The sequence below is a fragment of the Acomys minous genome, assembly GCF_964271855.1.
Source record: "Acomys minous genome assembly, chromosome: 18".
In the NCBI taxonomy this organism is placed as follows: domain Eukaryota; kingdom Metazoa; phylum Chordata; class Mammalia; order Rodentia; family Muridae; genus Acomys; species Acomys minous.
The window spans coordinates 65,193,237-65,218,831 of record NC_140501.1 but is presented as its reverse complement, the minus strand read 5'-3'; the positions used below and the strand labels follow the sequence as shown (position 1 = coordinate 65,218,831).

Below are 25,595 nucleotides of genomic sequence, written 5' to 3'. Positions count from 1 at the left end.
CTCCACTTCTTTTTGTTTGTTTGCTTTGAGACCTTGTCCCAGAACTCACTCTGTAGACGAGGCTGGCCTCAGACTCACAGAGATCCGCCTGCCTCTGCCTCCTGAGTGCTAGGATTAAAGGTGTGCGCCACCATGCCTGGCCTGACTCACTTCTTAACACACTTGGCATTGCAGGTGTGTGTCAGCATGCCCAGCTGTCTTAACCACTTACAGTTCAGTGGTAGCAAATAGTGTCTCTCAGTGGAGGAGGTCACATCCAGGGCTTTGCGCATGCTGGGCAAGGGCTCTCCTACAGAGTTCTCCATCTCTCGTTGCCATTTTTTTTGTTTTGACCAACTGGTGTTAGTCAGCAAATTCACTAAGTACATATGACATGCTAAACCTGTGGGAACGTGAAAGTGAGATTCATGTTCTGCTCTCAAGAATAAGTGGTGGCGCACGCCTTTAATCCCAGCACTCAGGAGGCAGAGGCAGGCGGATCTCTGTGAGTTCGAGGCCAGCCTGGTCTACAAAGAAAATTCTAGGACAGACAGGGCTATACAGAGAAACCGTGCCTCAAAAGCAAGACAACAGAGGGGGAGGATCAAGAGGCTGGGTGTGGCGGCTCTTCCCTATAATTTCCAACACCAGGGAAACAAAGGCAGGTGGAACTCTATGAGTTTGAGGCCAGCCAAGGCTACATAGTTAAAACTCTGTCCCCAAACAGAAAGGATTGAAGGAAGACATCCAGGTGAAAGTAGAGCTGACCACGGCAAGCTGAACAGAAGTTGTGTTGGTGTAATTATAATAATGTGTAGCACGATGTATTAGAATGGTGGCCATCCTGGAAGGGCTGAGGCAGGAGGATCTCAAGTTCCTGGCCAGTCATCACAGGAAAAAGGACAAGACTCAAAAACAAAAACAAAAAAAAAAAAAAAAAAGCATGGGGCTGGAGAAATGACTCAGTGGTTAAGAGCACGTGTGTGTGTGTGTGTGTGTGTGTGTGTGTGTGTGTGTGTGTGTGTATGTGTGTGTGTGTGTTTGGTTTTTTTGTTTTTTGAGACAGGGTTTCTCTGGGTAGCCTTGGCTATCCTGGACTTGCTTTGTAGACCAGGCTGGCCTCAAACTCACAGTGATCCGCATCCCTCTGCCTCCTGAGTTCTGGGATTACAGGCGTGTGCCCCTGGGCTGGGCAAGAGCACCCATTCTTGCAAAGGACGCAGGTTCAAGTCTCAGCACCCACATATAGGCAATACACACATACGTTTAAAAAAAAGATTCCTTTAAAAGCGAAAAGGGGAAGAAAAAGCAAATCAAAAGAAAAGCTTCATAAAGAAAAGGGAATGACACATTCATGCCTCTGTGGAAGACGTTCAAATCCCCAGAGACAGCAGAAAGGCGACAGGCGCTGAACTGGTCTGAACTGGTCAGCTTTTCTCCGCACTGGACTAGAGAAAGCTACACTTCTGAACTGGCATTAGTGAATGGGGTACGTGGGTGGGAGTGAGAACGAAAGTGGGGTGCTAGAGACGCCGAGCCCAAAGAGAGAGGAAATCCTTTCACTGAACACAGACTAGGTTTATTTTAGCACCCACTATGCCAGGCTTGGTGGCACACACATGGAAACCCAGCATTTGGGAGGGACAGGTAGGAGAACCGGGAGGTCCAAGCCAGCTTTGACTACATAGTAAGTTCTAAGTAGGCTAGGCACAAGAAACAAAAGAAAAGATCAAAGACACTTATACTTTACAGCTAAATAAACTGGTAGCATATTCACATTACAAAAAATAAAAATAAAAAAGGCTAGGGGATGTAGCTCGGTTGGTAGAGTGCTTGCCCAGCAAACACAAAATTTTAAGTTAGGTCTCCAGTGCTACATAACCCAGATATGGCAGTCCCTACCTGTTAACCCAATGCTCGGGATGCAGAGGCAGGGGACTCAGAACCACATAGTCTATTGTGAGGCCAGCCTGGAACATATGAGGTTTGTATCATAACAAGGGTTTCATGCCTCCGCCACGTACACATAAAAAAAAAAATGTCACAAAGATTGAGCATAGTGGGTGGAAGAGAAGGGGCCTGCTGAATAAAAACACTTGCCATGAAAACACGAAGGCCTGGGTTCAAATCCACAGAACCTATGCACTGCCCGTGTCTGCAGTCATCTGAGTATTTCTACCTGAGTTGGAAGGTGGAAAGAAGAAAATCCCTAGAAGTCTGAGGGGCCAGCGTGGTATGTGCAGTGGCAAACGCCAGAGAGACACTGTCTTGAGCCAAGGGAAAAGCCAGACCTGACACCCAAGGTTGTCCTCTGACCTCCGTGTGTCACATGTGTTGTGTATTGTGACATGCACATGCTCACAGTCACACTCATGGATGCACATGTCCACATGGAGTCTCTCTCTCTCACACACACACACACACACACACACACACACACACACACACACACGGACCATGCACAGGGAAGCATTTTGCAAACTCAAGACTGTCTCTAAGCCTGTCCTTTTCTGCTGTGTCTCTAATACTCTTTGATCTCTACAATGCATTCATCCAAATCATGGACATTTTTATTTTAAGCTTTCCATTTCTGGGACCTGGGTCCAAATACTTTTAAAACTTTCAAAAAAAATATTTTTTTTTTAAAATTTTGAGACAGGCTGGCCTCCCATTTGCGGCAAGCCTCCCGCCCAGCCTCCCAAGTGCTAGGATAATAGGGGTGTACCACCACACTGCCTCCCAAATGACTCCTTAAAGAAGCTCGAAGTTCCTGTATCATTCCTCGGTGCCCAAACTCCCACAGCTGTAGTCTAAAGAAGCAGCTGGGACATCTGCGCCTTCCATCCACGCGCAAGCAAGCACTTCTCCAGACATCCGGATGAGAAACGCACACCGTAAGGGCAGCACTGGCTTTAACAACCTCAGGTGCTCTATGAAACCCGTTCCCTAGCAGTGACGTCACTGCTGACGCACACCAATGAGAAGCCCTGTGGACATGACAAAGGATGAAGGATGGGACTAGATCGATAAAGCTTTTCAACTCATACTTTATTCGTTTTATAAATAGCACAGCTCAGAATAGACTTGTGGGATTATTTTGCTCCTTGCTTCTTAGAAATAAAAATCCCCCCCGTGCTCAGCACAAGGCCAAAATATGCTTCATCACTGTTAAACACTGAACCGCCCCCTCTACATCTAGCGGCCCTAGGCTACAGCCTGTGTGTTGCCATCCCCAGGTGACCAGGGAGATGGGTGAGGAGGAGACAGTTCTCTGTCTCGCCATGTTCTGCCAGGCCAATAAGGTCTAGCCCTTCTTGCTCAGTAAGGAATTAAAAAGTAGAGAAAGGAGCCAGATCAGTGGGAGAGCGCTTGCCTAGGGTGGAGCAGGTGCTGGGTTCAAGCTCTGGAATTGGGAGGGGGGGGGAATCAGAAGAGCACAGTGCAGTTTCTAGGCCCCCCAGTCTCCCGGATGGTCCTTGTTTTCCGTAGATCAGAATCTGTTCCTGGAACAGCTTGCTCTGGGCTGCATTTTGAGATCTTCCCCATCATCCCCCAGCAACAAGAAGAAAACATTTAAAAACAAAAAACAACAAAAAAAAACCCAACTGAAATTCCTGAAGGTTTTTTGTTTTGTTTTGTTTTTTGTTTTTGTTTTTTTTCCTAGTCGAGTCTGGAGCAGACTCCTGGCTTAGCTCTCCGAGGAAAGCAGAAAATCTAGGTAGCCTGGCAACTTAAGAGGGGCCTCGTCCTAAATCCCACCCCCCCCACCCCCGCCCCACTCCACAACTCGGAGAGGGGCCTGCCCAAGCGGCCGTTTGTTTTGCTCACAACGTTTTCTCTGCTATGTCACGAATGCAGGAATGAATTGAGCTCCCGGGTCCACTGCTCTAGTTGTTTTTGTTGTTGTTGTTGTTTTCTTGTTGTTTGTTTTGACACCAGGTCTTGCTAAATAGTCCTAACTGCTCTGAAATTTACTACAGATGTGACCCAGGCTGGTTTTTAAAAAGTAGCAAGCCTCCGGCATCTACCTACCTCCCCAGGGCCTGTGATCCCAGGTGTGTGGCCCCCATCCTGGCTCAGTGGCTTCTTAAAAATTCTAACTGAGCACTGATTTTCTTTCCTAGACTAAATATTTCCCGCTCGTCACTTGTTCTGCATAACTCTGCCCTTTGAGGGGACATATCTGAGCCAGATAGTTGCAAGTTCAAACAATTGCCCTTGAGCTGTCTGGTTCCTGGAGGCAGGAAGTGTGCAGCAGGATGCCGGGCCCAGCCACCTTGTACTCCATGCTGCCGAGAGCGTGTGTGCAGCGCTCCAGGGCCCGGGTGGGAACCTATCTGCCATCAGCTGGTCATTGGTTACATGAGACTTTGACTTCTCTGCTGGTTACTAATTGTGCAAGATGACTTGAAATTCTTCCCAGGCTCTCTCTACACGGTGAACAGTAAGTGTTCACCCAACGACGGAGCTCCTTATTATTATATTGCTGGCTATACCTTTTCCTGCTCGCCCAGAGATGTGTTTGTCTTAAAATGTGTTTGGAGCTGGCTTCTGTCCCAGATTTTCTTTGAGAACAATGAGAGTTTTTTAAACATATTTTCATCCTGAATGAAGCAAACCCCAACACTCCCATGGCTTTTTAAAAAGTGGAGTGTAAACTCAGCAACAGTTTCAGTAAACGGTCCTGGGACCGGACGGACATTGATCCGTGGAAGTTAGAGGCTAAGATGGAAAGTCGTCTGAAGTGGCGCAGTCCACAAAAGGTCTAAAATCTTTGTACCCCTCCCCCCCACCCCACAGCTTTACCTATGCAGCTCAGCCTGGCCTGGATCTGGCATCCTCCTGCCTCAGCGTTTCAAGCACTGAGATTACAAAACGAGAGTTGAGAGTCAGGCTTGGATTTTTCTGGAAAGGTTTGCAGTGTCACACACTCGTGGTTTCTCCCACGGATTCCACGCCTAGTGTTATCCTCCTCCACAGGGCGTTCCATCAGCACTGGGCATGCGCCGACTTTGCGCCCCCCCCCCCTGTATTCAGTTACCAGCTGTGCCACCCTCAGCAAATTACCAACTAGCTCCATAACTCCATTTCCTGTATTTAAATAGTTATGATATGTACATTCATAAGATGGTTGAAGCTATTAAATATGATAATATCTGCAAAGACTTGATAGGCCAGGAATTGGCATTTAGCAAGAGCTCAGTAAATACTGCTTTGTTCTTGCTGGGTATGGTGAGACATAACTTGAATCCCAGCCATTAGCAGGCTGAGAAAGGAAGTTGAACTCTAGGCTAACCTGCACCACATAACAAGACCCTGCCTCAAGAACAAACAAACAAACAAACAAACAAACAAATAAACACCAGATATGTGCTTTGCAACTGTAACCTCAGCATTTGGGAGGCTGAAGAAGTAGGTCTGCCGCTAGCTTGAGGCCAGCCTGGGCTACACAGACAATCACAGGCCATCCAGTGTTACAGTGAGACACTGTCTCAACACAAAAAGCAAAACAACAACAACAAAACCATTGGCACGTTGGCACATGCCTAAAATTTAAGGCTACCATGGGCCAGCTGGTGAGGTCTAAGTCAGCCAGACATGCACAGCAAAGCTGGAGCAATGGCTCAGTGGTTAAAAAGTATATGCTGCCCTTTCACAGGACCAGAATTTGGTTCTTGGCACCCATATTGGGTGGTCTACAACTGCCTGTAACTCCTGCTCCAGTGGGTCTGATGCCCTCCGTCTTCTGCCTCTGCAGGCACTGGCACACAGATATATGTAATAAAAACACACAGAGATATACATAATAAAAATATGTTATAAAGAAAACAAATCAACCAGCCAATCAATACAAAACAACCTTCCCAGTACCACCAAGCACAAACAAGCAAGCAAGCAAACAAACACTAGCCAATTGTGGGGGTGCATGCCCATAACCCCGAACGTGGGAAGCTATGGCAGAAAGATTGTTTGACTTAGACCTGCCTGGGCCATATGGCAAGTTTCAAGACAGTTTAAGCTGCATAATAAGAACTTGTGGCTAAAACAGAAAAGGAAAAAAAAAAAGGCAAACTGTTTTTTTTTCCCCAATTGTGTTGAGAGACCGTGCGAGGCTAGATCCGAATACAGTATTGCCTTGTGGCAAATATCCCTTATGAGCACAGGATGCCAAAAACATTACAAACACCTTTCTTTGGACTCAGTTGCTGGCTTGCTTGATTTTAGCCTAACTTCCAGCTCTTCCAGACAAGTACCTGAACACATGACTGGACTAAAGCTTCCCAGACATTCAAAAACTCTGTAGACATGGCTAGGAAGAGCTATAGCTCACAAAGGAGTTAATGAGAACACGGCCCGTGTTGGCCAGCTGCCTCAGACCGAGCACCCTCAGTGTTCCTGTGACTGTGCCAGCAGCATTGCCTCCTCCAACCACCCTCAGCTCCCACCCAGCCCCCCTTACACTAGAACGTTCCTCAACAGAACACAGCAATGGTTGCATCTAGAAAAATGAGGAATACTGCTGAGATTTTTCAAGGAAAATTCCCACTTAGTATATAATACCTAAAAACAGGGCTGGCCAGGTGTGGTGTCGCACGCCTTTAATCCCAGCACTTGGGAGGCAGAGGCAGGTGGATCACTGTGAGTTCGAGGCCAGCCTGGTCTACAAAGTGATCCAGGACACCCAAGGCTACACAAAGAAACCCTGTCTTGAAAAACAAACAAACAAAAACCCAAAACAAAACAAAAACAGAATTAAAAACAGGGCTGGCAAGATGCCTGTGTAGGAATGATGCTTGTCACCAAGCCTGATGACCTGAGTTCAACCTCTGGGTCTCAGAGTGGAACGGGAGAACCGACTTCCTCAAGTTGTTCCCAACCTGCACACACATGAGTAATACACACACACACACACACACACACACACACACACTCAGACACACACACATACACACACTCACACACACACTCAGACACACACACACTCAGACACACTCAGACACACACACATACACACACTCATAGACACATACACCCCCACACACCCCCCACACACACCGAGTACATAGAGTAGATAATTATGCTAAAGACTTAATTCTAGGCTGGAATCCTGGCTCCAAATTTTTTCATTGTACGACCTTTGGCATATAGTTTATCCCTCTGACCCTCCATTTCTTTATCTGTAGGAAAAGATAACACGTGCTGGGCACCTCTTGATTACTGTGAGGGACAAACAGATAAAGGGTACCTGGCATGGAACATACATTCAATAATGGCAGCTGTCAACGGGAACTTCGGTATCATCAGCAAAGGAGTTTTTCTTTTCTCACAGCTTTTGGGGCTTAGGGAGAGTTTATGTTCATATTGCATCAGCCTCCAACAGTGCTACCTGACCAGCTACACACCTGAAGGCAATAGCCTGGCTGTTAGGGCCAGGGTACTGTAAAGTCAGGAGGAGAAAGGTACCTCTCTTGCTGTTATTAAGTCTCCAGATTCCATCCCTAGGACCTCTGCTACTACCACACCACCTCCACCACTGCCACCACTGTCGCCACTGCCACCTCCACCACTGCCACCACTGCTGCCACTGCCACCGCCACCACCGCCACTACCACCACTACCAACAAGAAAATTTGAAAAAACAAAACAGAACAATTATCCAGGTTGGTGCAATAAATCCTAGCATAACAACTTTCCAAGCTAGGCTCCCAATACTCTTTAGATAAACGCTTACTGTTCACTGTTTGAGCAGGATCTTGACGTGTAGCTACACTGCCCTTGAACTCAAGGTCTTTTTTGCCTTAGCCTCTGGAGTGCTGAGATGACCGTCACCTGCTACCAGAGAAATGCTTTCCAGCTGAAGGGCTGGGGACTGAACCTAGGGCCTTGTGCACACCAGGCAAACACTACCGCCGAGACAGGCCTGGAAGTGTTTCCTTTCCTTTGCCTGAGTCAGTAAACTTCAACGATCACGGGAGTGATTGCTCCACTAGGCTCTCTGCTGTACTGGAGACTCAAGAGACATATAGGACAGGTTTGCTCTTCTCTGCTCTCTCCTCCTCTGGCCTCTGGTCTTCACTTTGTAGCTGCACCTAGCTCCTTTGCGTCCCACGTGCTGGGATCACAGGCTAAGCCATCTCCTTCCCTCCCTCCCTTCTGTCCTCCTTCCTTCCGGCTGACTCCGGACTCAGGAACACACGAAGCATATGGTCTACAGCCAAGCCACACCTCTAAGTCTAAATTTTTGCTCAAGGAAACAGAACTGTGTCAAAATTCCTTTGTGTTTATAGTCTCCAAGAATTGTCTTCACGACTCCATTTCCTACCACATCCTCCAAGAGGCCCCTTAAACCGGCTGTTACTGAGGCCCTCTCTCCTCTTGTGCCACCCACGAATCCCCTATCTTTAGGCCAGCTGCTGCTAACTAAACCACACTGACAATTGTCAGGCGTCTTATTTGGTGCACATGGATCTTACCCATTTGTTACTTCCAATCACCTATGATGGCTGCGGATAAACTTTCATGAGCTTGTAGGAAACATATTTTAACTTATTCCTCAAACCGTCAGGGCATGAAACGGATCCAGGGCAAATGCTACTTTCCCATTTAGAATCTGACTCAATTAGGAATTAGCTTTTTTTTTTTTTTTTAACAAAAGACTTATTTTTATTTTATGTGGATGAACGTATGCGCACCACATGCATGCCTGGTGCCCTTGGATGCCAGAAGAGGATGTTGAATCCCTTGGTTGCAGGGTTGCAGGGGGTTGTGAGACAACCAGTGTACATGTAGGCGACAAAACTGCAAGAGTAGTATGTATTCTTTAAAAAAAAAAAAAAGCTTTTTTAGATGTATTTAATTTTCCATGTTCAAGTTTTGTCTGAATTCATGCTGCACGGGGGTTGGAAACAGGTGACAGATGTCCCGGAACTAGAGTTATGAATGTCTGTGAGCCACCATGTGGGTGCCAGGAACCAAACCTGGGTCCTCTGGAAGAACAACAAGCGCTCTCACCCACTGAGCCGTCCCCTAGCTAGCCCCTCCCGTGCCTTTTCAAATCACGTTAATTCCCTTCCTTCCACAGTGTTAGTACAAAAAAACACCAGATCACTGGACTCTCCATGGAATGGGAAACACTCTTTTCTGCACTTGGTCTTGGAAGCGATCGAACTGCAGTCACCCACTTAGAAGCCCACCCAGAAGAGGGCAGGGCACCTCCTCTCCACTTTGGCAACGTCATGGTCATGCGGGAGGGGAGGTAGAAAAGACTTTGTTCATGTCATTTTGTTTTTTTTAGGCAAAGTTTCTCTGTGTAGCCCTGGCTGTCCTGGACTCTCTTTGTAGACCAGGCTGGCCTCAAACTCACAGCCACCCACCTGCCTCTGCCTCCCTCCCGAGTGCTGGGATTAAAGGCGTGCGCCACTACGCCCAGCTGTTCATGTCATCCTTAAGAAGAAAGTTCTCTCCCTCGAGTGAAGGTGAAATGATTCTAGCACTCTGGAAAAATACCCTGATTTCCCTAAAAAATCACCCAGTGTCCAGGCCAGATTTGTCATTCTTACTGTGATGTCACCACAAGGAGCTCTTTCTCCCTCTCGGTGAAGTGTCACCCATGAGGCTGTGGGCTGGTCAGGAGTGGCATCTATCTACCTTGGAACTGTACTTATTATATCTGAATATGCCCATTTCTTCATAGACTTTGAAAAATATTTTAAAAGACCCTCCTCAAACCTTAATATATAGGAAAATATCCTCTATCCATAAAAACTTACATACAGCCAGGTGTTGTGGCACATTCCTGTAATCCTAGCACTCAGGGAGGTAGAGGTAGGTGAATCTCTGAGTTCGAGGACAGCCTGGTCTACAAAGCAAGTACAGGACAGCCAAGGCTACACACAAAAAAAAACCTGTCTTCAAAAAACAACAACAACAAAAAGCTACATATATTGGGGGATGGGTGAACAAAGCAGAGTCGTGTGTGTGTGTGTGTGTGTGTGTGTGTGTGTGTGTGTGCGCACGTGTGTACACATCTGTGTATGAATCAGACACTTCCCCAAGGGGGTGAGGAGGACACTCATCCTATCAGTCAAATCGATGAAAGACACAATGGGCTCTGGACTATTTATAGATCTTAAATTGGCATATGTTATACAGATTTTGTGCCACGTTGATTTTTTTTTTCAGGGCAATTGAGATGAAGGAAAGGAAAAAATATAACGAGAAAAGATAATGTGATCTTTACTTCACAACTATTGTTTTTGTGGAGTTGTTCCCTCACATTAAAAAAATAACTGCAATTTTTTTTTTTTTTTTTTTTGGTTTTTCGAGACAGGGTTTCTCTGTATAGCCTTGACTGTCCTGGACTCACTTTGTAGACCAGGCTGGCCTTGAACTCACAGCGATCCGCCTGCCTCTGCCTCCCGAGTGCTGGGATTAAAGGCGTGCGCCACCACGCCCGGCTCTGCAAATATTTGTAATAATTAGATAACGCTCCATTTTGGAAAGAGACTGGAGCGAATACGGTCACGGAAGTCAGGGTGGAGAGGTGAAGAGGATTATCTGAATACTGCACTGATTTTATTTGACTTCAAGGATGTTCTCCAGTGTCACTCTTGCCCTGGTGCCAAATGTCCCTGAGCCGCTCATGGAACACTGTTTCGTCCAGAGAAACTAGTTCATGGGAGCAAGACACAGCACTTCTCACACAGGAGCTCTGGAGAGAAATAACAGACATACCTGAGGCTGAGCCGTTGCCCAGCACCCACCTCAGAGCTCAAGGGGGTCCTGTGTAGGCATGCAGTGGTCTCCGGAAGCCGGTGCCCTGCACAAGTGCTCCTGGGAAGCGAGACCTATTAGGCGCTCTCGGGATCACCAGGGCTTCTGTACTTTCAAGTCAGAGCACCCAATTCTTCCTCTCCCCCCCCCCCACTCCAATTACTCCCAATATCCTCGAAGAACCTTATTGAGTCTTCTGTGGGTGTTAACAGACAGGTGGCTCCCACTAGGCAACCAGAGAAACTGCGAACTCCATTTAGAGGAGACCACGGAGCCAAGTCAGCTGATTCTCCCTTCCATATTTTCCTCGTCTATGAGGCGGCGAGGACTGCGCTCTCGCATCTGTTTCACAAGTGCTACACAGGATGGGCCAGCCTACCAACTAAAGTACCAGAGCATTATTATTACTGGTTTTTCTATGTTTATGACACACCACAATGCTTTGTAACATAACAAAATACTAAATATGCTTCAAATAAGAGCTCACAGCCTGCTGAGGGTGGCTGCATAAAAGCTAGTTAAAAAAAAAAAAAATCCATGTGTCAGCCTGAATTAGGATCTCCTGGATCAGAACTGCCTAGGGACAAGCCGGAAAGAATTTGTTGCACTTTTCACAGATTCCCAGGCAATGCTTGGGACACAGAACCAGCCTGGTTTCCTGTCTCGTTTGCTCTATTCTAAGGAGAAAACGGTTCAGCCTGGCTTGGCCGAAGCGATGTACGACAGACATCACTTTCATAGTTCTCAGACTTGACCGGTGCAGGTGGGTGACAGCACAAGTCATTGATAGCGCAAAGCTGCTTGAGGCTTTGGCGGCGGGTGGGGGGAGTTAAAGTCCCGCGGAGGACCCCTGGAGAGGGACTGGGGTGGTGCGGGAGGCGCAGAGGGGGCGCAAAGGACTTGGACTCACCTACGATGATACCACAGGCGCTGACCAATCCGATCTCTTTCTTCAGGGCTACTCCGCCCCCTCCCGAGCCAGCCTTGTCCTCAGGGCTGGTGTCAGCTCTGCTCCCACCCGGGTTTCGGTGTCGGGCTCCCTTTTCCATCTTTCTCCGCAGGGCTCCGAGCTCCAAAAGCTAAAAAGGGCTGTCTCTCTCTAAACGCCTGTGCGCGTTAATGTATAGATACGCGGGGGAAAACAAGAGTTTCCAATTAGAACGCCCTTTCCAGAAATAGAGAGCGCTCCAACCCTCTAAAAGTGACAGCAAATGAGAGCGAACTGTAAATATTCCCACTCGGTATTGACACGTGTCACTCCGGCTAACACGCAAGGGCCGCGTTTGTAAGAGGGAGGCGAGGAGCATATATATTTAAATACAAAAAACAGAACTGTACCAGCGACTCCAGCTGGAATTCTCCGGAAAGGGTTTATCTTCAGAAGCCCAGGTTGGCTCTGCTTGGTGTACCGGGCGCGGCTCGCTGGGGTCAGGATTTCCCTGCTAATGAAACAGTTCGCCTTCACCTTCCCTCGGTCTCTCCTTTTACGACGAGGGTAAAAGTAGTTCTCCTTAGCTGAAGGGGCGGAGGAGGAGGCGCGCTCAGGTACTTTCTTCTTGCCGGTTGGCTCGGGATCAGGTTTCCACCTGCTGCGGTCACCCCTTCTCGCCCTTCTCCGGTCGGTCGGAGCTCAGCGCTCACACCCGTGCTCACACCGCAGACGGCTCCATCGCTCGGTGCCGGCTGAGTGGCTGCGCGTTTGCCAATGCGCTTCCCGTTTAGCTGCGGCGTTTATTTGCGGACCCAGGCTCCGCCCCCACCTCCTCTGCTCCTCGCCATCCTCAGCCGCATCTCCTCCCTCCTCTTCTATTTAAATATTAGTCGTCCCTCCCCCTCCCGCCCCCCCCCCCCACTCCGCCGCCAAACCCCTGAGAAAAGAGCTTAGAACATTTCTATCTTTTTTCCCCCCCTTCTTTTTCCTTAGCGAAAGTGAGGGGAGAAGTCACTGGCCTGGGCTGCATCTCAGCGCACAGCATTTGAGAGCTCTGCAAAGGCACAGGTTTGCAGGCTTTTAATGCCTTTAGAGATAAACTGGCCAGTGTACCGAAATGTTTGGGCGTGGATCATTTGAGGACAAGGTCGAGTCGGCTGCAGGGATATCAACATCAAGCTGTTTCGTGAAAATAGGGGGACGCTTTGGTGGGGGGGGGGCAGTGTGGAGGGATATAAGGCTGAAGAGTTTCTCGTAGGGAAAGTTAAAAAAAAAAAAAAAATCAAGAAAGTGCAGTAGTTACCACGGTTGTCCAAAGCACTAAGCAGGGCTGAGCTGCTTCCACGGCTCCTAATATTTTATCCACTCAAAATTATTTGAACTTCGTATAGAACTAGTTATGAGTCCCTCACTGACCATGAAGCGGATCTGTTGGTGTAAGAGTTGAGTAACCTAAGCGGGGCGGGGGGGGGGGGGGGGGGGATGGGGGGGGAGAGAAGGGGAGGGGGTGTGGTGGCGCACGCCTTTAATCCCAGCGCTTTGGGAGGCAGGGGCAGGCGGATCGCTGTGAGTTCGAGGCCAGCCTGGTCTACAAAGTGAGTCCAGGATAGCCAAGGCTACACAGAGAAACCCTGTCTCGAAAAACGAGAGGGGGGGGTAACCTTTAAGCGTATTGACATCATGACTCCACTTCCCTGAAGAATTTAATTCAAAACCGCTGCTTTACCTGAAGAACAGTGTCTATTTCTAACTGCAAGCACTTTGGAAAAACAACATGAAGTAATATTTTAAACAATGCTGAAAAACTAAAGTTTTAAAAAACATATACTATACAAAATGATTTTATTTTAAAATAAGTCTTAAAAAGCAAAAAATCCCTAAGGTCATGGTGGCACACAGCTTTAATTAATCCCAGCACTTGGATGCAGAAGCAGGTGGATCCCTCTGAGTGAGTTCTAGGCCAGCCAGAGTTACATAGAGTCTGTCTCAATAAAACAAACAAGCAAGCAAAATCCCCCAGTCTGACCACTAGCTACAAAAATTTGGCTTCACTTTTTGGAAAATGTCTTAAAACATCTGGACTTTTCAGGAAAATTAAAAAAAAAAAAAACCAAAAAAAACTTAAGTCCTTTAAAACTGGGGCTGGCTAAGCTATCTAAAGAGTTTTTCCGGATGGGGTAAAGTCCGATCAGCAGGGCCATCTGCCCCCTGATTGCCCAGCTCAGCAAGTATCAAGAGGTTTCAAAGGTTGAGATCTCAGCTCCTTCTCCTTCTGTTGGTTCAAGATATAGCAGATTGAAAGCCTCAGCAGAAAAAAAAAAAGTGGGGGTGCGGGGGAGTGGTAAATAATTTTCAACAAAAAGATCAGACAGGTTTGGAATACATAGCACAGACTCCATGGGAGGGAGGAGGAGGAAGGTCAGGGGAAGAGGAAGAAACTGAACTGGCTCTGGCCTTTCTTGACGAGCTTAGAAAGCATTAAAGGAAGATTTGATGGATTTGTTGTTCAGCAATGCAATTTGAAGACTTCTGCTGAGATTTCCACAGCAAGGGGTAAAAAACAAAACAAAACAACAACAAAAAAAACCTTTCTGCTTCTCAAATGTGAGTTCTTTCAGTACTGCTTTGTGACTTTGGTTTAAATGGTGGAGGCTTAGGATGGGATTAAAAACAAGTGCGCGATGAATTTGAGCGGCTCTCCAGGAATGAGCGCAGCAAAGCGCAATGTGTAAGCTCCAGCCCTCCACATTGATGAACTTGGAAGATACAGGAAATTATAAGTTTTATAAATATTGAACCAAACAGGTTTGGAGAGCACCAAAGGGAGGGGGAGCTGATATTTCCATTTTCACTCCCCCCCCCCCTCAGGACAGGGATTCTCTGTGTATCCTTGGCTGTCCTGGAGTCACTTTGTAGGCTGGCTTCGAACTCAAAAGGATCTGCTGCTTCTGCCTCCCAAGTGCTGGGATTAAAGGCGTGCGCCACCATGCCTGGCTTGTATTTTTTACTTTACTCTTTGCATTTTTAACAGTGTTTTACAACTTTTCTGAATAATGTCTCATTTTCTCCTCTCCATTAACTGTGAGACACGGTCTCTTCATGACTGGCTTAGAACTCATTATATGGGTAAGCCTGGCCTTGAACTCATAATGATCTCTCTACCTCTGCCCCCCCATGTGCGGGGATTAAAGCTGCATAGCCCCAAGTCTATCTAGCAAAGCCAGTTTTTATTTTGTTTGTGCTTTTATTTGTTTTAGACAGGGTCTTACTAAGCAGCCCTGGCTGGTCTAGAACTTGTTATGTAGACATGGTTGGCCTGTCACTCAGAGATCTGGCGGGATGGAAGGAGTGTGTAACCACGCCCAGCTAAACCCCGTTATTCTTAAATTTTATTTATTTATTTATTTATTTATTTATTTATTTATGTTGCTGGAGACTAAACGTAGAGCCTTCCTAGTCAAGGCACTTTTACTGCGCTAAGCCCTCCCCATAACTTGTATTTTGTTTGTTTGGTTTTTTGTTTGTTTGTTTTTGGGTGTTTTTTGTTTGTGTTTTTTCGAGACAGGGTTTCTCTGTGTAGTCTTGGCTGTCCTGGACTTGCTTTGTAGACTAGGCTGGCCTCGAATTTGCAACGATCCACCTTCCTCTGCCTCCTGAGTGCTGGGATTAAAGACGTGTGTCACCTCGCCATGCCAGGCTCGTAACTGGTTTTTTTTTCCCCCTCTAACTGCTTTTTTTAAGAGACCCATTTTTGATGTCAGCATCAAAACCCATTTAGGAAACCTAAGGCATGGGCCTTCATCTAGCCCCTGACATTGACCTCTGCGTTCACACACACCTCTTTTGGGATATTTCTCAAGCACTTACTTTAATATAATCCTATTTCCACTATCCAAGAGACTGTCTTTATCATTTTGCTTGCTGAAAATAAGAAATTAGGCCGGGCGTGGTGGCGCACACCTTTAATCCCAGCACTCGGGAGGCAGAGGCAGGCGGATCGCTGTGAGTTCGAGGCCAGCCTGGTCTACAAAGTGAATCCAGGACAGCCAAGGCTACACAGAGAAACCCTGTCCTCAAAAAACCCAAAAACAAAAATTAAAAAAAAAAAGAAGAAGAAGAAAGTGACCCCTTTACCAAGGAAGGGTCATTTTCTTACAAATACTGGTGATCTTCGAAAGAGAAACGCTGTGTGTGGCTGACACCTACTGCATGAAAGAGGAGACAGCAGGGGGACATGCTACTGCAAAAGGTAAACATGCTCTTCACATGTGGATTGTCCCTTTGGGAAACGCCTGGTAAAAAGCGTTAGTGTAAATGAACAGGGCATGGAAGCAAGCCGGTCTGTGTCTGCCTTTGTTTGTTTCTAGACATAGCAGCACTTTATTCTCTCTCGTTGCAAGGGAGCTGTGAAGTCTGAGGTCACTAACGACCTCTGCCCGCCTCCTTTGAGTCAGTTCACAGCCCTTGCTGTGCGCTCTTCTTAGACAAGGCTGTCAAATGCCAGAGGGACCCTTCTTCAGAGGGAAGCCCACAGACTGGCCCGTGACAGCTCATGCCTGGAATCCCAACACCCAGGAGGCCGAAACAGAAGAATTATGAGTTCAGGACAGTCTGGTCTATGATGTGAACCGTTCTCAAAAGGCAGAAATAATTAGATAAATAAATAAAATGAAACTTATGACTAGGCATGCCATAAGAGCAAGGTGTCTCAGCATCAGAGAGGCTAAGGCTTGGGGCTGTGAGGCCCAGGGATACGTAACCCTGTCTCCAAACTTACACAAACAAGCAAACAAAACAAAACAAAAAACAAAAACACAAGACTGGAAGGAGATAGCTCAGCAGATAGCCCTGGCAGACACCACAGGCTCAGTTCCTAGCTCTCGGCAGCTCGCAATCACCTGTAACTCTGGTTCTGGGGGGACATCGCCCTCTCCTGGCCACCACAGGCACTGCATGCATGCGGTGCACAGACAGTGGAGGCAAAACACCTATACACATAAAATAAGAATACTTTTTTAAAGTATACAAGTCTCCCGAGGGGTGCTGCACAACACCCTGGAGGTAAGGTAGGAGGAATGGGATCACCAGGCCAGCGTGGGCTGCATGGTGAACCCTGTTCCCAAAGGCAAGGATTCAGTGTGTAATTCAAACCCAGGGCATCTGCCTACCATGTGCAAAGCCCTGAATTTGACCTCCAGAACCACAAAACAAAACACAATCATTGCAAAGATATGACTCCTTATCTCGGGCAAATATAATAAAAACCAGTTATGGTAGAAGTCTCTATATTTAAGTACCCAGGACTAGAGGAGTCACTTAAATGCTTAGAAAGAAGACTATTTAGTCCCTGTGACAGCCTGAGCCTGGTACAGCAGTCTAGGAGCTTTGGCCTGGCCTCCGACAAGGAGTCTGTCTCTGTTTCTTTCCCACCAGAGCTGGGCTGGATTTTTGGAATCCAGCCAAGTGCAGCAGACAGAGGGATAATTTTCTGGAATTTTTGTCTCTGGTGTCAGGGCAAAGGGTTCACCTTCTCCGCAAGGGCATGAATGAATTACCCATCAGAGCAACACAAAGCTTCCCCGTGCACATTCTCAGGGCGGCGTGAGTGTCAGAAGAGGCAACTCCTTTTGGACTGTGTCGTGCCCAGGAGGCAGAGGGCTGAATTGCTAAGGGCCCATCTACCCGACAGAGAGCCTTCATGTCCCCGTTCTGTCTGATCCGCATTTGCCTTTGCCTTTTCCATTTTTTTCCTCTTTACTTTTCATCTGTTTTCCCTTAGTAAGTAATGTGAGGTTCCTAGAACAGCTGCCTGTGAAAGTTACCAGCTTTTTTTTTTCTTTTTTTAAAAAAATGAATTCATTTCTTTTTGGGGTTTAAACTTTTTTTCTTTTTTACATTTATTGATTCCTTTTGTGTGGAGCGATACACACGTGCTATACCGTGTGTGTGGGGTGGAGTGATGCACACAGGCCGTAGCACGTGTGTGGAAGTCATAGGACAACCCGCTAAACTTTAGAGTCTGTTCTCTTTTTCTACCATGTCGACTCTAGGGATCAAAATCAGCCTGTCAAGCTTGTTAAGTCCCTTTGCTGGCTGAGCCATCTCATTGACTCAGTTTATTTATTAAGAAACAAATATTTTAAAGGACTTTTATCTTCTTATTTTATGTGCATGAGTGTTTTACCTGCACATGTATCTGTGCACCACATGCATACAGTTCCCATGGCAGCCAGAAGAGGGCGGTGTACCCCCTGGAAGTGGAGTTACAGGTGGTTTTGAGAGCTGGGAACTGAGCCTGCATCCTGTGAGCGCCAGAAATACGACTCAGGATCTCTGGAAGACCAATAAGTGCTCTTAACGTCTAAGCCATCTCTCCAGGCCAAGACTCATGCTTTAAGGTAATTTCCTTAAGGCAGAGGCGTGTTTTCTTCTCTGTTGTAATCAAGCTACTGAACAGGGCATTTGTCATTCAAGAAGAATGATCCAGTGAGTGTTGCAGGCGCAGCTTAGACAGTCGGTAAACGGTCATAAACGTTGATACACAATAAAGGAATAAAGCAATTACCATCTGGGGTGTGAACTAAGTGCAGTCAGAGCCTGGACACGGGCTGGACCGTGGAAAGAAGACCCAATACAGTCTAGCTTTGACTTAAAGATATTTCTTGTGGCTGGGCATGGTGGCGTATGCCTGGAGTCCCAGCACTCGGGATGTAGAGGCAAGCAGATCTCTGTGAGTTCGAGGCCAGCCTGGTCTACAAAGAGAGTCCGGAACAGCCAAGACCACACAGAGAAACTCTGTCTCGGAAAAAAAGAAAAGAAAAACAAAAAAGGCCAAAACCAAAACCAAATATTTCTTGTGGGGCTCAGATCTCAAGGGGGCCCTTGAGACTGCCCAGCCGTCTCCCACCATTGTAGTCCCCTCTCTTCCAACAACTATCTCCCCGTCCAATCTCTTCTGCTGCCAACAGAACATAGAAGCAGGCACAAGAGACCGTCTGCATTCTCTGCCAAGCCTGTCGGCCACACATGCAGCCCAGGGAGAGGGATGGAGTCCCATGCACCCAACCACGTGTGTCCCAGCTCCCGTGCCCCAGCCTCCCTTTCAAGGTCTTTGTCCTCCGATGGCTGCTCTCTCTTACACACCATCAGTTTTCCTCTCTGAACTGGATTATCTCTATCAGTAGGCCAATGTGGCCATCAGAGCTTCCATTGACAACCAAAACAAGGGGCAGGTGAGATGGCTCAGTGGGTAGAGGTGTTTGGACTCAACCCTGAGGACCTCAGGTCAATTCCTAGATACCACAAGGTGGCAGGAGAGGGGCCCATTCCTGAGTGATGTTCTCCGAGCTGCCATGTGAGCTCTGTGGTACACACATACCCCCCTCATACACACACACACACACACACACACACACACACACACACACACCACACACACACACATACACACACTTTCTCTCTCTCTTATGCACACACACACACACACACACACACACCTACCTTCTCGCTCTCTCTTTCTCTCTCTCTCTCTCTCTTATACACACACACACACACACACACACACACACACACACACACACACACACTGGCTTTTGGATCCGCAGACCCCACGGTAAAACTTGGGCAGGTGTTGCTGCTCCCCCGGGAGCTGAGACAGAATCAGAGACAGGAGACCCCGAGGACAAGCTGGCCCTCTAGAATAGCTGACAGACCGACTCCTGGTTCAGCAAGACACCCTGCCTCCGTGGAGTGGGGAGCTGTCGAAGACGACACGAGACCTCAGCCCTGCGTCTACAGGCACACATGCAAATGTGCATGTGCACCTTCATGCACATGTGCACCCATGTATGTGGCGCTCTTTCTTTTCAACTCTACTTTATTTGGGGTGTTTAGGTCTCACCCTCCTTTCCAGCCTTCCGGCCCTATGTAGGAGAGAGAAGGTTAGCGGGAAGAGGGGACCCCTTTGCTTCTCCTGGCTGTTTAGGGGCAAAGGGTCTTTTGGGGCTATACCCGCCTCCATCAACAGCAGATGCAGCCAGCAGTCTCCTCCAAGCCACTGCTCCCCAAAGTGTTTCTCTCCATCTGTCTGCTCCAAACCGAGACACCATCCATCTCTGGCCTTTTCAAACTGCCACACGCCGACACTGTGCGCCACCATGTTCTCGCTGGGTTCCTATTTATAGCCTCAGAACCCTACACCGCGCCCCTCTCTGTGGACAAGCTAAAGCTCAAACTAAAATCCCATACTTGGGATTAAAACAAAAACATATTTACATACTACAACTGAGTTTACAAAGAAACCAAAACTTCCATGACACAATACATGCAACATGCATATATAGATGCACACACACACACATCCATTGGGGGTGGGGGAGGGGAAGAAAACAAAGGAACCAGCCAACCAAAAACCAGCCAGTGAAGTGGCCCGTGTGTGCAGTTCCATCACTCTGGGCGCTAAGGCAGCTGGGCCATGGGTTCCAGGCCGGCTGGGTTACATGGAAAGACCTTGTCATTCTCAGACAAACAAGCACGGCTTCTTCCCTCCCCTTTCCCTGTATCACCCAACTTCTCCACTCCCTTGTCTTCGCTGCCTTATCGCCATCTTGGTTTAGCCCATAACATCAAGGCTTTTGTCCCAAGCATCCAGCAGAAAGCATTCTTGTGAAGGTCACCGGTGGTCACCACATGGTCCAGCCTAGATGTCCTACTTTGCTTTATATTTTTGTGATAAAAGAAACTTGGGAAGGAAAGGGTTCGTTTCAGCTTTCAACTCAAGAGTCTATCACTGAGAGAAGTCAGAGCAGGGACTCAAGGCAAGAACCTGGGGCAGGGACTGAATCAGAGACCATAAAGGACCATTGCTCACTGGCTTATTCCCCATGGCTTGCTCAGCCTGCTTTTGTGTGTGTGCGCGTGCACGTGTGTGTGTGTGTGTGTGTGTGTGTGTGTGTGTGTGTGTGTGTGTGTGTGTTGTTCTGTTTTTTGAGGCAGGGTTTAGAAAACCAGGCTGTCCTGGAATGTACTAAGTAGATCAGGCTGGTCTTGAACTCACAGACATCCACCTGCCTTTGCCTCCTGAGTGTTGGGAATAAAGGCGTGCACTACAACTGCCTGGTTTCTGCCTGCTTTTTAGTACAACTCAGGACCTCCTGCCTATGGGCTGTATCTTTATCTTCCACATCAATCATTAACCAAGAGAATGCCCCAACAGACTTGTCCACAGGCCAATCTTAGGGAGGAAATTTCTCAGTTGAGGCTTCCTCTTCCCAAATGTGCATATGGGGGTCAGGGAACAACTTGAGGGGGCGGGTTCTCTTTCCACCCTGCAGGTTCTGAGGATCCAACTCGGCTTGGCAGCGAGGGTCTCTACCTGTTGAGCCATCATTATGTTTTTTAAAAATATTTATTTATTTATTTAATGCATACAGTGCTCTATCTGCAGGCCAGAAGAGGGCATTTGATCACATTATAGATGGCTATGAGCCACCATGTGGTTTGTGGGAATTGAACTCAGGACTTCTGGAGGAGCAGTCAGTGCCCCTAACCTCTGAGCCATCTCTCCAGCCCCATCACAGTTTTTTAAAGACAGGGTATTGCTTAAACTTGAAAGTCTCCTGCCTCGGCCTCCAACAAGCTGGGATTACAGATCTGTGCCACCGGGTCCAGCTCTGTTCTCTCTTGACGTGTTTATCTTTCTCTCTCTCCCTCCTTTTTTGGTGCTGGAGACTGTGCAGCATCCTCGGCCTATTTCAATAGGCTTTGATTTGCTCTCCACTTGGTGATGGTTTTTCCCCTACATCTCTTTCTATCCAAAGCCCGGAATGATCATTTTGCCCTTTTTGTTTGTTTGTTTGTTTGTTTTGATACAAGTTTTTATACTGTAGCTCTGACAGGTTTGGAACTCATGATATGGCCCAGGATGCTCATGGCTACCCTCCTGCCTCAGCCTGCTGAGTGCTAGGATTAGCTATTTGAGCTGCCAATTGACCTTTTATAATCACAAACCAGGTCATGCCACTCTTTTGATCAAATCTCTCCAGTATCTGACTATTGTATCTACAGTCAAATCTTATCATAGCTTCAGGTGATAACTCTAAGTCCAGAAGCTTCTCTTCGTTCCTTCCTTTCTTCCTTTCTTCCTTCCTTTCTTTCCTTCCTTTCTTCCTCCTCCTCTTCTTCTTCTGTTTTTTGAGACAGGGTTTCTCTGTGTAACAAGGCTTGGCTGCCTTGGAGTTGCTTTGTAGACCAGGCTGGCCTCGAACTCACAGCGATCCGCGTGCCTCTGCCTCCCAAGTGCTGGGATTAAGGGTGTGCGCCACCATGCCCTATTCCCTTAGTGGGCGTGGAGCTCACCTCTAGTGCTACACCCAGGTAGGAACGTCCTTCCTGTAGACGTCTCTGAAGGAATGCTCGGCTGCCTTGAGTCCTACACACCCCAACAAAGCCACTCTAGTCTGTCACCTGGACCTTGGTGTTTTGTTTTCTTCTTTTGAGACTGTTTTACTCTGTAAGCCAGGTGAGTCTCAAACTCATGATCCCCCTGCCTCAGCTTCCAGACTGCTCGAATTACTGAAATATGCTACCATGCCTAGCTACACCCTATTTTTACAATCACTACCTGATGCTGTGCTATTTATTGCTTGCTTGTCTGTTCCTTGTTTAATATCTTAATTTGCTTTATGCTCAGTTCTAACATCTGGCAATATTTCATTCTATAAAACAGATGGTTTTATTTTTATTTTTTTTAAGGTTTGTTTGTTTTCCTTTGCTTTCCTTGGTATTGTGTTTCGGATCAAACCCTGGCCCTTGGGGGTACTGGGCCAGCGCTCCCCAACTGAGCAGAACCAACCCCAGCCTGAGGATGTTGCTTTTGCAGACAAGAAAGGGTTGAAGAGAACAGAAACACAACCAAAGCCAGCCATTTCAAATTGATTTTTTTTCCCCTTGTAAGCAAGATGTAGTGAGGCAGAATAATAGGAAAAGGACCCATCAGCTAATGGCAGGGGATTTCAAGTGAGCACTTGGTGTGAGGGTCAGAGGAGAGAGGGGACTTTGTGATCACTGCACTGAGTCCGGCAGGTTTGGAAACTGGAAAGTGTGGCTGCTCTCTCCCTAATCCTGATTCCCTAGGCAACCAGATAAATACCTTAATTTTGGGGTGCTGATGAGTAACCTGATTTTGGATTTTAGCCAGGCCTGCTAGGGCACAGTGCAGGCGCTGAGTGCCAAACACTGGCCTCCCAGAACCAGCCCTAACAGAATGTAAGACCCAGATGGTAAAGCTACCATTTTGTTTTCAGGTGGGGCCATGATAATGTGGTTATTGAGAGAGAACATCTATCTCAGATAAAGGCCGATATAGTTCAGGCTGAAATAAGCTGCCATCTTGGATTTGCTTGTCAACAATAAGGAGGGCGAGATTGCTAATGGGAGAGTGGATCTGAACCCCTTAAGCTGAATGACAGATAGCAGGGGTTCACTATATTGACTTCTCCTCTGTTTGTTTCATGCAAGGTCTTACTCTGTGGCCCAGGCTGCAGGGCTACACGTAGTTACTGTGTGTTTATTATACAGTGTGAGGGGTACAGCTCGGCAGTAAAGTGCTTGCCTAGCAAAGAAGAGCAAACGCCAGGACCACAAACAAACTACCAAAAATATTTATTGTCTGTACATTCAGTTGGAAGAGTAGACATGTATTTTCAAGACAGATTTCAATCACCTGTTTCCAATTATTGACAATCTAAATTCTAGTGGCCAGATGACCAACTGGTCTCAGACTGGAGGTGATTCTCCTGCCTCAACTGCCTCCTTCAGGTGGCATTACAAGTACAAGGCAGCCTTCTTTTAAAAACACAACTTTAGGTCAGGCAGTGGTGGCACATGTCTTTAATCCCAGCACTCAGGAGGCCAGGTGGATCTCTGAGTTCTTGGACTGCCTGGTCTACAGAGTGAGTTCTAGGACAGCCAGGGCTACACAAAGAAACCCTGTCTCAAAAAACCAACAACCCAACCCAACTCAATCAAACCCCCAAAACAAATAAACAATCCCCCAAACCCAAAACAAAACATAACTTTATTTAATCTTGTTTGTGTGTTTTCTCTTTTTACCAAATCACAATAATTAAGTGCTACCTTGCCCAACAGAAGCATGTAGTGAAGTCAGGAAGAAAACGCAGAACCCTAATTAGGTAAAAATTCATTGAGCCACCACTTAGAACTTTTGCCAAACCATCCTCTGATGTGGAATATAAGAACCACGGTCAGCTGGGTGTGGTGGCACACGCCTTTAATCCCAGCACTCGGGAGGCAGAGGCAGGCGGAATGCTGTGAGTTGGAGGCCAGCCTGGTCTACAGAGCAAGTCCAGGACAGTCAAGGCTACACAGAGAAACCCTGTCTCGAAAAACAAAACAGAACAGAACAAACAAACAAACAAAAAGATCCACAGCAAGAGAATATTTTTAGGGGACACCTAATGTCATACAGTTTATCAGACTAGAAGGAGGAAATCCTATTACGTATTGGATTACAGGTCCAAGGCTATGTTTAGTCAGGCCTGGCTGGCTGCTGGACACGAGGGATGGACCTACAGGGAGCCTTTGACGACCTGAAGGGACTTATCTAAAAGCTCTTCAGATCCACAGACCTTTGCGGAAGCCTTCACATAAAAGCCACAGACTATAACAAGTAAGTGATGGGAGGGGCTGAAGAAAACTTCCCCAGATTACAACCGACACACTGCCTGTTACAGGATATCTGGTCCGATTGTGAACCCCAAGATAGTGAACTGCAAAAACCGGTTTCTTTTTTGGTGTGGCTCAGCCCTAGCACACACCTTTAATCCAAGCGCTTTCTGTACACAGGAGTTAATAAAGTTAACTCTAGGTCAAGAGGTGGAGCAAGTAACCAGCTGACAGGGATTTTAGAAAAAGGAGGGACTTTGAGTTGAAGGGTGTTTAAGGCATGGAGAACAAGAAAGAGCCTTCAGCCTTTTCCTCCTGGGCCATCAGCAGAGCCAGCAAGCTTTTGGCTTTGGGCTTTTGGCTTTTTGCTTCTGGGATATGAGCTGAGTGAAAAGGCGTTTCCTCCTGGGACGTCAGCTGAGGAGGCAGGTCAGCTGGTGCCCTCTTTGCTTCTCTGAGCTAGCACTTTTCCACCCCTGCGTCTGGCTCCTGTGAATCTGCATTGGTAAATTGAACAATTTGGAATTTTCTTTCTTTGTAACAACAACTCCAAGAGGCAAGAGATGTTGCTACCATGAAACAAAAACGGGGGTTGAGAGCACCGCTGCAGTTACTTACTGTCCTGTCCGGCCCTCTGCTCCTTGTAGTATACTAAAAAAACCTATCTTCCCCCTAAAAACAAAACACACAACAGAAAACAACAACAACAACAGCAACAACACAGAAAAACAACAACAACAACAGCAACAACAACAGCAACAACACCCAGAAGCCTTAGGTTGACCCTCGTTACCCAGACCTGTAATTCTAGCTGCTCAGAAGGATGAGGCAGGAAGCTGACAAACTCAAGTACAGAGAACTCAAAGTCAGCCTGGGCAACTTAGTGAGAACCTGTCTCCAAAGAAAAGGTAAACGGAGAGCTTGAAGACGGAAAAGGAAAACACAAATGAACATAGTGAAAAAGGCTTTGTGTTCTCCACGGGAAGAGTGGGGGATTCTGGTGGTCTAAGGAGGGAGGTGAACAGAAAGGGAAAGAAAGCCTTGTTACTGTGGATCCTCTGACTATTTTAAAGATTTATTTATTATGTACATAGTGCTCTGCCTGCATGTACACCTGCAGGCCAGAAGAGGGCATCAGATCTCATTATAGATATTTGTGAGCCACCATGTGGTTGCTGGGAATTGAACTCAGGACCTCTGGAAGAGCAGGAGGCACTCTTAACCACTG

At 47.2% G+C, this 25,595-nt stretch overlaps 1 protein-coding gene across 2 annotated transcripts in view; it reads right to left on the bottom strand.

Moving 5' to 3' along the window:
• The window catches only part of SLC7A8 (solute carrier family 7 member 8), a 58,232-nt gene extending 45,720 nt beyond the window's left edge, over positions 1–12,512 (bottom strand). Inside the window, exons 1-2 of one of the 2 annotated variants that reach the window (XM_084767304.1) lie at positions 12,091–12,512; positions 11,663–11,859 (exon numbers count right to left, since the gene is read on the bottom strand). In XM_084767304.1, the coding sequence (XP_084623430.1) occupies positions 11,663–11,801 (139 nt within the window). In that variant the 5' untranslated portion in view covers positions 11,802–11,859; positions 12,091–12,512. Of the gene's footprint in view, positions 1–11,662 lie in introns of both variants that reach the window. The other variant, XM_084767303.1, reaches the window with a different exon arrangement.
• Between the last annotated feature and the right edge of the window lie 13,083 nt (positions 12,513–25,595).